General features: G+C 34.9%; 1 protein-coding gene across 2 annotated transcripts in view; it reads left to right on the forward strand.

The window, feature by feature from the left end:
* Lipi (lipase I) overlaps positions 1 to 13350 on the forward strand; it is a 68690-nt gene that overhangs the window by 28106 nt on the left and 27234 nt on the right. The window contains exons 7-8 of one of the 2 annotated variants that reach the window (XM_004842198.3): positions 632 to 799; positions 9122 to 9226. In XM_004842198.3, the coding sequence (XP_004842255.1) occupies positions 632 to 799; positions 9122 to 9226 (273 nt within the window). The remainder of the gene's footprint in view (positions 1 to 631; positions 800 to 9121; positions 9227 to 13350) is intronic. The other variant, XM_013071420.3, reaches the window with a different exon arrangement.

Here is a 13350-nt window from a genome sequence, read left to right on the forward strand (position 1 = left end):
CAAATTTATAAACTCTTGACACTTGATTTTCCTGTACATAGAGACAGCTGACCAACTGCTCCAGGTCCAACAACTGCTCCAACAAGCAGAACTTGGCTCACTTCAGAGATTGAGCAAGAAGTGTTTTTAGTTCCACAGTAACTAATGGCCAACTAACACATAGCCAGAAGTCATTGCAGCCAGAGAAGTTTGGTCAAAGGAATGAGAATGAGAATGAGGGAGGTAGGGAAAAGGAAGGCAGGTAATGATATTTTAATGGCATAAATATTCAGCTTCTGTAGACATCTCTGATATTGACTCAAAATCTTAGAAGTGTGGGATTAGAAGTTAGTTACTAGGTATAATAGTACATCTTTGTATCTCATGTTATATTATTGAAATTAAACATTTTTCTGTGTTATTGATTACCTCATGAAAATGTGTTATTAATCTCATGTGAAAAACGTGCTAAGTTTAAGTTTGTGATGGTACTATATTTCAACGTCTTAAAATATAACAGTGTTATAGTTAACACTTTCATATTCACAAGGTACACAGAATTCAGTAGCAATTCATTTTAAATATTTCTGCAATTTACTTGAATTTGGTTTAATACATCTACAGATCTTTTGCTTGCTTTTTCACCCTTAAGGAATAGAATATATTAAATGTGACCACCAGAGAGCAGTTCATTTGTTCATGGCAGCTTTGAAAACGAACTGCAGTTTTGTTTCATTTCCTTGTCATTCATACAAAGATTACAAGACTAGTTTATGTGTCGACTGTGGCAGCTATCAGAAAAACTCATGCCCTAGGCTAGGTAAGAGAGATTTAACTGCTATAATTTCTTTTGAAAATGAATGGACTTCTGAAAATGGGAAGGGGATCTGAGCATGAGGAGGAGACAAGAGGGAAAAGAGGGAAAGGGTAAATTAAATGAATCAAATTCCACATGTGTATATACCAGTTTCTCACAATGTATTGCAAACATGTATTAATAAAAATGTTTTTAGAAAACAAAATGGATAACATAATTGTATTAGCATTTTCTGTTAGAAGCCAAATTATGCTTTGCATTTATTCATTAATAAATATATGAATATTTTATGGAAAAATTATCTGCAGAAATGGGTTTGGTTGCATGTACCTATCATCCCAGCCCTCAGGAGCTGAACCAGGAGGATTGCTGTGATTTCAAGGCCATCCTGAATTACTTAGCAAGACTCTGTCTCAAAAACAAAATTATCTGTGGAAATACGGTATAGAGTATACATTTTACTTCTGGGTAAATGTAAGATTTTTATTGAAAGGGACTTGATCAATAACTTTTTTATGCTGAACATAATGGGCAAATTCCAGTGAGCTCCTCATGATTCCTGTTCTTGATATTCAAAAGGATTCAACTATTCAATTATATTTGTACTTAAAGAAAGAAAATTGCACCTTTTTTCCATCACTGGGAGTTTTTCTTTAAAAAAAAAAAACAGGAAGTCTTTGGAAAAAGAAGAGGTGTGTACCATAGCCAGACTTTCATTTGCTATCAGCAAATAGTCATAAATCATACATGGTTCGCAACATCTGAATCAATAAAGCTTGGTAAGAGCAGTTAAGCTTTCAACTTCTGAACACGAAAGCCTTCCAGTGGGAAATTATAGAGAAAAAAGAACACACAAAAATAGGATGGGAGAGCTGGAAACAATCTGAGACTGTTCAGTGGTTTTCAAAGAAAATGTCAGACCCTAGCATGCCATAAGGACATAAACATCTTGTCAGCATCATAGAAAAATCTTTCAGAAATATTTCCAAAGCCAAACTAGTTCTGGGAATGAGTAATAATTATAAAGCCTGAATTAAATTATATGCAATCAGTTTTTTTTAAGCAAAACTAAATATTAGCACATGGAAAATCTCTAGATGCAGCATGCACTCTGCAGGCTTTGCCAAATATATATTTTCACAGCTTATCTGTCCATAAGACATCATGTGGGATTCATTTTCTTGAGACCTCATTTGGGGATTGTTTTTCTTGTCTATCACTTTCCCATACATGACACAATGACTGTATGAACTGCTTAAGAACATAAGTAAGAAGTAGAGCTAAACCTGTGACTTCTCAATTATGTATCCTTTCTATTATGTTCAAACCTCAAATTTTCAAAATACAAATGTGGGTACAAAGAAATATCTGTGTATATATATATGTACAATGGTACCTTGGTTTAGGAACTTAATTTGTATTACGATTTGGGGGAAAATGGCTGGATTTGTGTTTGTGTGGGGAAGATGGCTGTGGTTGTGTTTGTGACCCAATGCAGAGTCCGGAAACAAAATTTTGCCATATACATTTGTTTGCAAACAGAAATGTTCATAAAATGAAGTATTACTGTATATATAGTTATATTTATATATTACCTAACTTTAATAAATATTCTTTATGTACTTATATATAAAGTATAAATTATTATTTTAAAAATTAATTTTATTGGTACACTTTAGTTATACAGTATAATAACATTTGTCATTGGAGATTTGCACCTTTACACAATATATCTTTTTTTTTTATGGTACCAGGGATTGAACTCAGGACCTTGTACTTGCAAGGCAGGCACAATGCCACTGAACTAAATCCCCAGCCCTACATAGCATATCTTGATTCTTGTTTTTCCCCATTGCCCCACCCTCCCTTCAACCCATCCATCCCTCTCTATTTACAAACTTTCTTTCCATTTTTCTGTATTCTCATATTAATTCCATTCCCTTCTTTTCTTCCTCTCCCCCTCCCACATCCCCTTTTTACCTTTTCTTGCTTTTTCATATTCTCTATTATACATTTTGATCCTTATTTACACTTTCAGTTTCACACACCATAGAAACTATTTGGTATTTACATATGTGTGTTCTATTCATTTCACTTAAGAATATCGCCTCAGTTTACATACATTTAGCTATAAATGTCTGTATTTTCTAATTCTTTATGGCTGAGTAGTACTCCATTTTATTTTAAAAAAAAAACGTTTTCTTGATCCAGTCTCCAGTTGATGGGCAACTGAGCTGTTTCCACTTTTTAGCTATTACAAACTGTGTCGCTGTGAACATGGGTCCACATATATCACTGTGGTTATACCCATTATACCCATTATATGCTTTTAATTCTTTTGGGAAGATACCCAGGAGGGGAATAGCTGGGTCAAATGGAACCTCTGATTATAATTCTTTGAGGTATCTTCATACTGATTTCCACAGTGGTTATACCAGTCCACATGCCACCAACAGTGGAGAAGGGTTCCTTTTTCACCACAGCCCCAGAAGCACTTGTTATTGGGTGATTTCATGATAGCAGCCATTCTTTCTAGGGTGAGGTGAAATCTCAGTGTTGTTTTAATTTGCATCTCTCAAATGACCTGTGATGTGGAACATTTTTTCCTATGTTTATTTTCCATTTCTACTTCTTTGTCCGAGAAATGTCTGTTCATTTCAGATGACCATTTTTGGATTGTGTCTTTATATGTGGGAGGTCTCATCTTTTTAAGTTCATAATATATTCTAGAGAGTAGACCTTTGTCTGAGGAATAGCTGGTGAAGGTTTTTTCCTACATTGTGGGTTGTCTCTTCACACTGTTGGTGGTTTCTCTTGCTGTGCAGAAGCTTTTGAATAAGAAGAGATCCCACTTGTTGATTGTGCCAATTCACTGGCAACTAAGATTTTGTTTATAAAATCTTTTCCTACACCAGTGTCTTCAAGATTTCTATCTAACCTCTGTTCCAGCCGGTTCAGTGTTTCTGTTTTAATATTTAGATCTTTAATCCATTTTGATTTTAGTTTAGTGCATAGTGAGAGATATAGGTCTAGTTTTAATCTTTGGCAAGGAGATACCCAGTTTTTTCAGCACCACTTATTAAAGAGGCTATCTTTCCTCCAGTGAGGGTGTTTGGCTCCTTTGTTGAAGATGAGGAGGCTGAATGTGTCTCGAGTTGTTTTTGCATCTTCTAATCTGTTCCACTGGTCCTCAGGTCCATTTCTTTACCAGTACCATGCTGTTTTTATCAGAGTAACTTTGTAGTATAGTTTCAAGTTGGGGATTGTGATACCCCCTACCTTGTCTTTATTGCCTAGAATTGCTTTTGCTATTCTAGGTCTCTTCTTGTTCCAAATAAACTTTTCAATTATTTTCTCAACGTTTGTGAAGTATGAAGCTGGAATTTCAGTTGGGATTGCACTGAATCTATATAGAAGTTTTGGAAGTATGGCTGTTTTTACTATGTTGGTTCTTCCTACCCAGGAGCAAGGGATGTCTTTCCTTTTTCTGATACCCTCTTTGATCTCGCTTTTCAGAGTGCTATAGTTTTCAGAGAAGAGTTCTTTATTTCTTCCATTAGATTGATTCCTAGGTATTTCAGGTTTTTGGATGCTATTGTGAAAGGAATTGATTGTCCCATTTTTCTCTCAGTGAGTCTGTTGTTCATGTACAGGAAAGCTATTGATTTTTGTGTGTTGACCTTGTATCCAGATACTTTACTGAATTTGGTTATTAAATCTAGAAGACTTTTGTGGAGTTCTTCGGGTCTTCTATATAGAGTATCATGTCATCTGCAAATAATGACAATTTGACTTCTTCATTTCCTATCTTTATTCCTTTTATTTCTTTCTCTTGTCTAATTGCTGTGGCTAATGTTTCCAAAACCATTTTGAACAGGAGTGGTGATAGTGGACATCCTTGCCTTGTTCTGGATTTTAATGTGAAGGATTTCAGTTTTTGCTCATTTACTATGATATTGGCTGTTGTTTTTTCATAGATAGCTTTTATCAGATTGAGGTAGAGACCATCTATTCCAATGTTTTGTATGGTTTTTACATGAATGCGTGTTGGATTTTGTCAAACACTTTTTCCACATTTATTGAGATGATCATATGTTTTTTGTCCTTTGTGCTATTAATGCAGTGTTTTACATTTATTGATTGAACCATCCTGCATTCCTGGGATGAATCCCACTTGGTCAGGGTGTATGATCTTGATGATCTTCTGCATTTTATTTGCCAGTATCTTATTAAAGATTTTTGCATCTATGTTCATTAGTGAGATTGCCCTCTAGTTCTCTTTTTTGGTTGGGTCTTTCTTTGTTTTTGATATCAAGGTGATTCTTCCGGAATGAATTTGGGAGTATTGCTTGCTTTTCACTTTCATTGAAGAGTTTAAACAGTAGTAGCAATAGTTCATCTCCAAATGTCTTGTAGAATTTAGCAGTGAAGACATCAGGGCCTGGGCTTTTCTTCATTGGAATGTTTTTAATTATTTTTTCAATTTTGTTGACTGTTATTGGGTTGTTTAGAATTTTTAGACCTTCTTCATCAACTTTGGTAATTCATATGTATCTCGGAATCTGTCCATTTCTTCTGTGTTTTCCATCTTATTAACTTATAGGTTCTCAAAGTAGATATTGATAATCTTCTGGATTTCTGCTAGTCCATTGTAATTTCACCCTTTTCATTCCTAATTGCAGGGATTTGGGCCTTTTCTTTCCTTTTTTTGATAAGGTCAGCTGAGGGTTTTTCAATTTTGTTTATTCTTTAAAAGAACCATCTCTTTGCTTCATTGATTTTTTTATATCATTCACTTAGTCTCCACTGCATTGATTTCTGCTCTGATCTTTATAATTTCCTCCCTTGTTTAAGCTGTGAGTTTGTCCTGCTCTTCTTTTTTAGAAGCTTGAGGTTCAGTATCAGGTTGTTTAATTGAGCTTGCTGTGATTTCCTAATATGAGTATTCGTGCTATGAATTTCCCTTATAAGACTGCTTTCATTTTGTCCCATAGATTCTGATATGTTGTATTGTCATTGTCATTTAATTGAAGGAACTGTCTGATTTCTTATTAAATTTCCTCTGTGGCCCATTGGTTATTCAGAATCATGTTGTTTAATTTCCATGTGTTTAAGAAATTATTGCAGCTTCTTTTGCTATTGATGTCCAATTTCATCACACTATGTTCTGATAATATACAGGGGATAACTTCAGTTCTTTTGGACTTACTTACACATGTTCTATGAGCGAGTATGTGGTCTATTTTGGAGAACAACCTGTGTGCAGCTGAAAACAATGTGTATTCTCATTTTGTCAGGGTGGAATACTCTCTAAACATCTGTTAAGTTCATTTGTTCAAGAGTTTGATTGTTCTAGTATTTGGTTGGTTATGTTCTCCTTAGTTGATCTATCTATTTGTGACAGTGGGGTATCAAGGTTCCCACTACTATTGTATTAGTGCTTATTTGATTTTTCAGGTCCATTAGTATTTGTTTTATGTAGGTGGGTGCATTATTATTTGGTGCATATAGATTTATGACTGTCATCTCTTCCTCTTGGATTTTTCATTTTACAAGGATGTAGTGTCCTTCTTTGTCTCTCTTAATCAGTGTTGGTTTGAAATCCTTTTGATTTGCAGAGAGGATAGCTACTACTGCTTTTTTCAGGATTCTGTCTCATGGAGTATTGTTTTCCATCCTTTTCACTTTCATTCTATGAGTTTCTTTTTGAATTAAATGTGCTTCTTGCATGCAGCATATTGTTGGATCTTGCTTCTCGACCCATTCTGGCAGTTGTTTCTTTTCATTGGTGAATTGAGACCATTAAAATTGATGGTTATAACTAATATGTATTGACTTATTCTTGTCATTACTTTTTTTGTTGTTGAATTCTCCACATTTGCCTTTAATTTCTTGTTTTGCCTGATGGATTCTTTCTGCTGTGCTTTTGGGGGTTGAGATCCTCATTGTCTTTTCCAAAGATATTGTTTAAAATTTTTTGGAGTGCTGGCTTTTTATTCATGAAATTCCTCAGGTGCTCTTTGTCATGAAAGTATCTTATTTCTCCATCAATTTTGAAAGATAGTTTTGCAGCGTACATCAGTCTGGGTTGGAGTTTGTTTTCCTTTAGGTCTTGAAATACATCATTATAGGCTCTTCTTTCCTTGAGGGTTTGTGTTAAGAAGTCTGCTGTGATTTGGATGTGCTTTGCTTTGTATATGATTTGTTTCTTTTCTCTAACAGCTTGTAAAATTTTGGTATTCTCTTGGGTTTCTGAAATCTTAACTATTATATGCCTAGGTGTAGATATTTTTTTTTATCACAGTTATTTGGAGTCCTATATACCTCAGTTTACTGTATGTCAAGTTCTTTTCCCCTGCTTGGCAAATTTTCTGCCATTACTTCTGTGGACTTTTTTTCTTTTATGTCATTTGCATTCTCTCCTGTTACTTCATTGATTCTGATCAGTCTTTGTTTTGGTACTAGAGATCAAACTTGGGACCTTGTGCATGTGAAGCAGGCAGTGGAACCGCTGAGCTAAATCCCCACCCCCAATCAGTCTTATGTTATTTTTCTTTGCATCATCTAGCAGCTGCTGGATTGATTTGTCATGGTCCCTTACTATTTTTAAGAAATTTTTCTTTTCTTGTTCACTAATTGCAACCCTGTCTTCTATATCTGAAATTCTGTCCTCATATTGGCTCATTTTGCTGTGTAAATTTTCAGTGGAGTTTTTAATCTCCTGGAAATCTGTTTGCATCTGTTTTATGGATTTCCATTGTGTTCCTCAGCTCCTCTATTTTTTTAATCTGTGTCCGCTCTAGATTTATTAATCATTTCTTTCACTATGGACATAATCTCTGTTGTTATCTGAGAAATTATTTCTGATTTCATTTTTCCCAGATCTTCTTTTGTTGCCAGTTTAGGGAGTCCAGGTCATTGAGTATCAGATTGTTCCATCTCATTTCCCTTTGGTGTTGCCTTAGGTGATGTGGGAGTCTGGTTTTCAGACTTGTTCAAGTGTCTTCTCCTTTCAACAAATGCAGCCTGGTGAGCCATTGTTAAGGTGACTTTTTGCTCACCCAGTAGTTTTCAATTCTCAGCAAGCCACTGAGAGGCCTTTTCTGTTCTGCTCACCAGTGCACCAATTCCTGTATTCAAAATGGTGGCCTTCTGGATCCCTGAGCTGACCTGTTGTCTGAGTGGTCTTCTGACTGGGGCCCCTGCACATTGGGGATTGTATCTGGGCTTGCCTCTGGCTGGAGCCTGCCCTCCTCCTATGTTGCTATTGTCTGAGAGGGTGCACAGCCCCCAGCCACTGATGTCTGAGTGGGCTTCTGGCTGAGTCTGCTTGCACTTACCAATGGTATCTGGGCAGGCCTCTAGTTGTTGCTTGTGTGCCTGTGGAACACTTTTCTAGGTGGCCTTTGGCTGGAGCCTGTGGGTCCAAGCTGCTGGAGTCAGTGTGGGGCCCTGGCTGGGACCTGCCTGCGACCATGCCTCTCGGGTCTACTTCTGCTTCTTGCTGTAATCTCCATGTAGTTATGGATGGGATCTGGGTGGGCCTCTATATAAAGTATAAATTATATACAATACATAATGGATATTAATGTTCTTTGTGCTATTACTATATATCTCTATATAGTATATAATTTATACATGCCTAGCAGATCTATACATATGCATGTACAAGAAAATTGGGAGCTGTATTGCTAGAGTTAAATTTATATTCAAGTTTTATGTAATGTTTACAGAAAGGAGTTAGAAGTAAAACCCTGAATTTAGAATACAGTAGTAAATGTTGTTATAAATGGACTGTAGTTGTATGGTCAATGTGAAGCTCTGATGAGGCTTTCAGGGAGTGGATTTATTTGCACATCTTAAACTGAAGAGCTATTTTTATAGTAGACATTGTAGGACATGCCTGTCATCCCAGCACCTTGAGAGTCTGAAAAGCTGAAGCAGGAAGATCAAAAATTCAAGTCCAGCCTGAGAAACCTAGTGACTTAGTGAGATCAAAATAAAAAATGAATTAATGAAACAAAGAAAGGTCTGGGGATGTATGTACCTCATCACAAGGATGCTGGATTCAGTCCCAACCATGAAGACTAGGGTTCACTGCAAATGCCCTGGGTTCAATCCTCAGTACTCCAGGAAAAATAAAGTAAAAACAGTCATTATTTTAATTAAAATAAATAAATGCTGCATTATTTGAAAAATATTTTTATTTTATCAAATCCATAATATTAGTGGTTAATGATATACATTGATCCTTTAGTTACTTGAAATTTTTGTATGCGATTTAATAGATATTTAATTTCTAATATTTTGTTTCTTAAATCTCAGGTTATTATGCTGAGCAGTGGAAACATAGTTTAGAAACAAGAATGAAAACATGGCCTCTTAGGATCACTGCATTTTTTGATACTAATGGAAAATATCCATTCTGTGGTAAGTTAACATTTTTAACAAATTGACAAATTGTTAATTTTATACTCACTTATGTTTCCTCCAAAATGTCCTTTAAGTACTCTTTCAAATTCCATACATAATACTTTTCATAGAGCCAGTTGGCTAAATTCAACTAAGGATTTAAGTCTTTTTAGATAAAATCAATACATGTTTATGCAATAAACATAAACAAGAAACTTAAGGAAAAAAGAAATATAATGGAACAAGGCATCCCCAAATGATTATCAGTTCATTCCTAGAGTTATTTCGGCATATAACATAAAAGATGCTGTCTTAGGAAAAATAAAAGATGCTGTCTTAATTACTTTTCTCATTTCTGGGACAAAATACTTGACATCCATAAGGTAAAGGAAGAAAGATTTATTTTAGCTCACAATTTGTAGAGGTTTCATTCTAAGGGAGGGCAGCATGGAAGAGGGGGCAGGCTGAGGAAAAAGAATCCATGACAGGACAGCCAGGAAGCAGGAAGCAGCAAAAGCAGTGAGCCTCCCTTTCCCTCTTTATTCCATTCAGGCCACAAGACTATTGGTTGGTGCCACTTACGCCCACAGTGGGTTTCTGTCTTCAATAAATTCATTTAGCCCCACCTACAATGACATTAATTCAATCAGTGGACTAATCCAACTATTACACATAATCCATATTCACAAACCCTTTGCAGCCACCTTTGAACCCCGGCTTCCCATGGGCACATGAAGCTTTGGGTGGACTTCCAGATACAAGCCAGAAGAGAAACTGAAGACATGTATATACTCTATTAACTCTTATTACAGAACTTAAACTTCTATCTGTCTATCTATCTGTAATGTATCTAGTAATACCTAGCTTTTGAAACACTTCTGTTTGAAAATAATTCTGTTTGCAAACAGAAGTGTTCGGCAAAATTTTGCTTCTGTTGGCAAGTTCCACATCTGGTGACGAGCACAACCACAGTCATCTTCTCCACACAAACACAAATGCATTCATCTTCTCCAAAATCATAATACAAATTAAGTTCATAAACCATGCTGCCATTGTATATCCAATCAGTAATTCTGATATATTTAGAGTTAGACAAGAGGAGAAAACTTGTAGAACAGAATGAATCTCCTACAAATTTTAAAAAACTTTTTGAGGATGTATTAAAGACAGCAAAATATTCTGTTCATAAATGAAAAGTTAGAAGTGATTTATGAGGAAAAGTGAATTCTATTATGCAAAAAATCTAATGGGAAATTTTCTAATTATAGGCATTTGACAGCCATAACTGGGAACAAATAATTAAAATAGATTCTTTTCTGGTAATATATTTTAGGTCAGTTGTTAATGTTTCAGAGCCATAGTCACTACAATGTCAAGATTTTGTAATTCATTAAATATAAATGATGTGTCCTACTATAAGAATTGAGCCTTCTACTTGTTAAATTATAATTTTATAGAGTTAATTTTAGATTCACATGCAGGTGTAAGAAATAATAAAATTGAAGAAACATGGAGTCAACAGTCCCAAGGAATTTCAAAAATCAAGCTGATTCCAGTTCATTTCAAATCCTCCATGTTTCATAAATCTGCTCCTTTGACATACAGGTCCATGTTTTCGCTATTTCCATCTTCCTCCTCCTGTTTCTTGTGCATGAATAGCAGCTATGTACCAGCCTAAATCTTGCTTGGAGAATTTTCTGGATCCCACAATCTTGTCTCATTTTACATTTCTTTGTTAACTTCTTTCAGGTCACAGCTCTCCACTACTTTCAGTGCAAGCTGGCAGTATTTATGTTGCTGTAACATTCTTGTGGCTCTCCACATAGGTCAGAGAGATTCACTATATTGATCTCCTTACATCTTTCCTAAACAATCCTACCTCTGTTACCAATTTTTTTGGAGATAACACAGGGAGTCTTTGAGTCACACATGGTATTTTTCAAGGCTCTCATGTGACTGAATACTCAGACTTTTTGATCTTTCTGAGAGAAAATATCCAACTACACCCACAGTATTTTCTGTAATGTATGATTTGGTGCCAGTAAATCTCTTAATTTTAACACCTTTTGCAAACTTGCTAGACTGAAGATTTCTGAAATAATCAAGTCTGGATTCCTTTTCCTTTAATAGTTTTATCTCAGTTTTCTTCTTTCTTATTACATTTCACTACGAGCACAAGAAAAAACTAGGTCACATCCTTTTGCTAAGTCTTCAGTTCAGTGTTCAGTTTTTTCATTTATAATTTATATTTTCTACAAATTTCAGGAGATAATTCCACAGAGCTATCAGCAATGATATAGCAAAAATTCCTTCTCTTTCAGCTTCCAACAACACATGTCTTGTTTCCTACTAATTCTTCAAAAGCAGCAGTCTTCATATCCATATTCACTGCATTAGACATCATATTTCTATCAGCAATCTGATGGGATATGTATTTTCTCTGCCAACCTCCTGAGTCTTCACCAACAGAGTTTTTTATCTCAACATTTCTAATAACAATATATTCAAGGCAATCTGGGTTTTTCTATTATGTTTTTTAAAATTCTTTCAGCTTCTGCTCATTGCTAATTTCAAAGCAGTTATCGTATTTTCACTCTTGGTAAAGGAACATCCGATTATTTATACCAAAATAAATCTGTATTCATATTCTGTCACTACCTTAACAAATTACCACCAATTTAGTAGCTAAAATCTACACAAATTTATGATCTTACAGTTCTGTAAGTAGAAGACACAGACATCAAGATGTAAATAGCACTTCATTTCTTTCTGGCATCTCCAAAGGAATATCTATTTCTCTTGCCTCTCCCCACTTCTAGACATTGTCTGTGTTTCTTGATTTATGGCCTCTTATTCCTCAGTAGTGTTTTAAATTTTCATTGTATCACTCTGGCCTTTTCTTTTGTATCATGTCTCTTATTTTGATTTTTTTTTTCTGTTTTCCTCCTCCTCTTTAAAGACCCCATGAGATTATGTCTAGGTGACCTAGAATACATAGATAATCTCTTATTTTATGGGCAGATGGTTCTCTACTCTAATTCTACTTGCAATATTACATTCAAGAGAACACCAAATAGTGTATTTCTCATCTAAAGCTTTGGGGTTAAAAGATACACATTTTTCAAGTACTAAAGGAAAAAACACTGTAAACATTAAATTTTATATTCAGAAATACTATCTTAAGAGATTAAGAGAGAAATAAAGGTTTTCTCTGATAAAGAGAAAATTCCCACTAGCAGATCTATTCTTTTTTTTTTTTTGGTACCAGGGATCGAACTCCTGTCCTTGCGCTTGCGCAGCAGGCAGCGAAACCACTGAGCTAAATCCCTGGCCCTAAGCAGATCTATTCTTAATGATTATTGAAAAGACTTTCTTCAAATAATAGTTTTTTCTGTATAAGACAATATATGATCAAGTTCAGGGATATTTGGGGATATCTGCCACATTTACAATGGTCATTTGTGATTTGTAACAGTCCAGTAGTGTTAACATTTTACCCCTTTAAGTGAAATATACAAACATTACTTCGGTTAGGCCCTTTTATACTTATGATTTTTAAATGTTATTATCTTAGACATCAGATTGTGTGATAATTTTTGTTTCAGAATCAGATAAGATTTATAAAATGGATGAGAAAAATGATAATATATGGTCTGCTTTATGTACTTACCTTTCCTCTCTTCCCATTGTTCCCTCTTTCTTCCCGATGCTCTTCCTTGTTTACTACTCTTTTGTTTGAAGAAAGTCTTTTCAGTAATCATTAAGAATAGATCTGCTAGTGAGAATCTTCTCTTTGTCAGAGAATGACTTTATTTCTCTCTTAATCTCTTATGATAATGTTTCTGACTATAAAATTTGATGTTTACAGTTTCTTTCCTTTAGTACTTGAAAAATGTGTATCTTTTGATCCTAGAGCTTTAGATGAGCAATACCCTGTGACTCAATCTGGCATTCTCTTGTATGTAATGCATCACTTCTGTTTAGTTGCTTTCAATATATTTCCTTTTTTTTTTTTGACTTGCAGTGTAATTTAGATATATAGGCAAGAATTTTCTCAAGTTTATACTATTTCAGCTTCATTTAGTTTTTTAAGAGCTCTGTGTTTATTTCATCAAATTTGAAAGTTTTCAGCTATCATTTCT

The sequence above is a fragment of the Heterocephalus glaber genome, unplaced genomic scaffold (genome assembly GCF_053883595.1).
Source record: "Heterocephalus glaber isolate CG9 unplaced genomic scaffold, H.glaber_assembly_v1.0 deba00000122, whole genome shotgun sequence".
NCBI lineage: Eukaryota > Metazoa > Chordata > Mammalia > Rodentia > Bathyergidae > Heterocephalus > Heterocephalus glaber.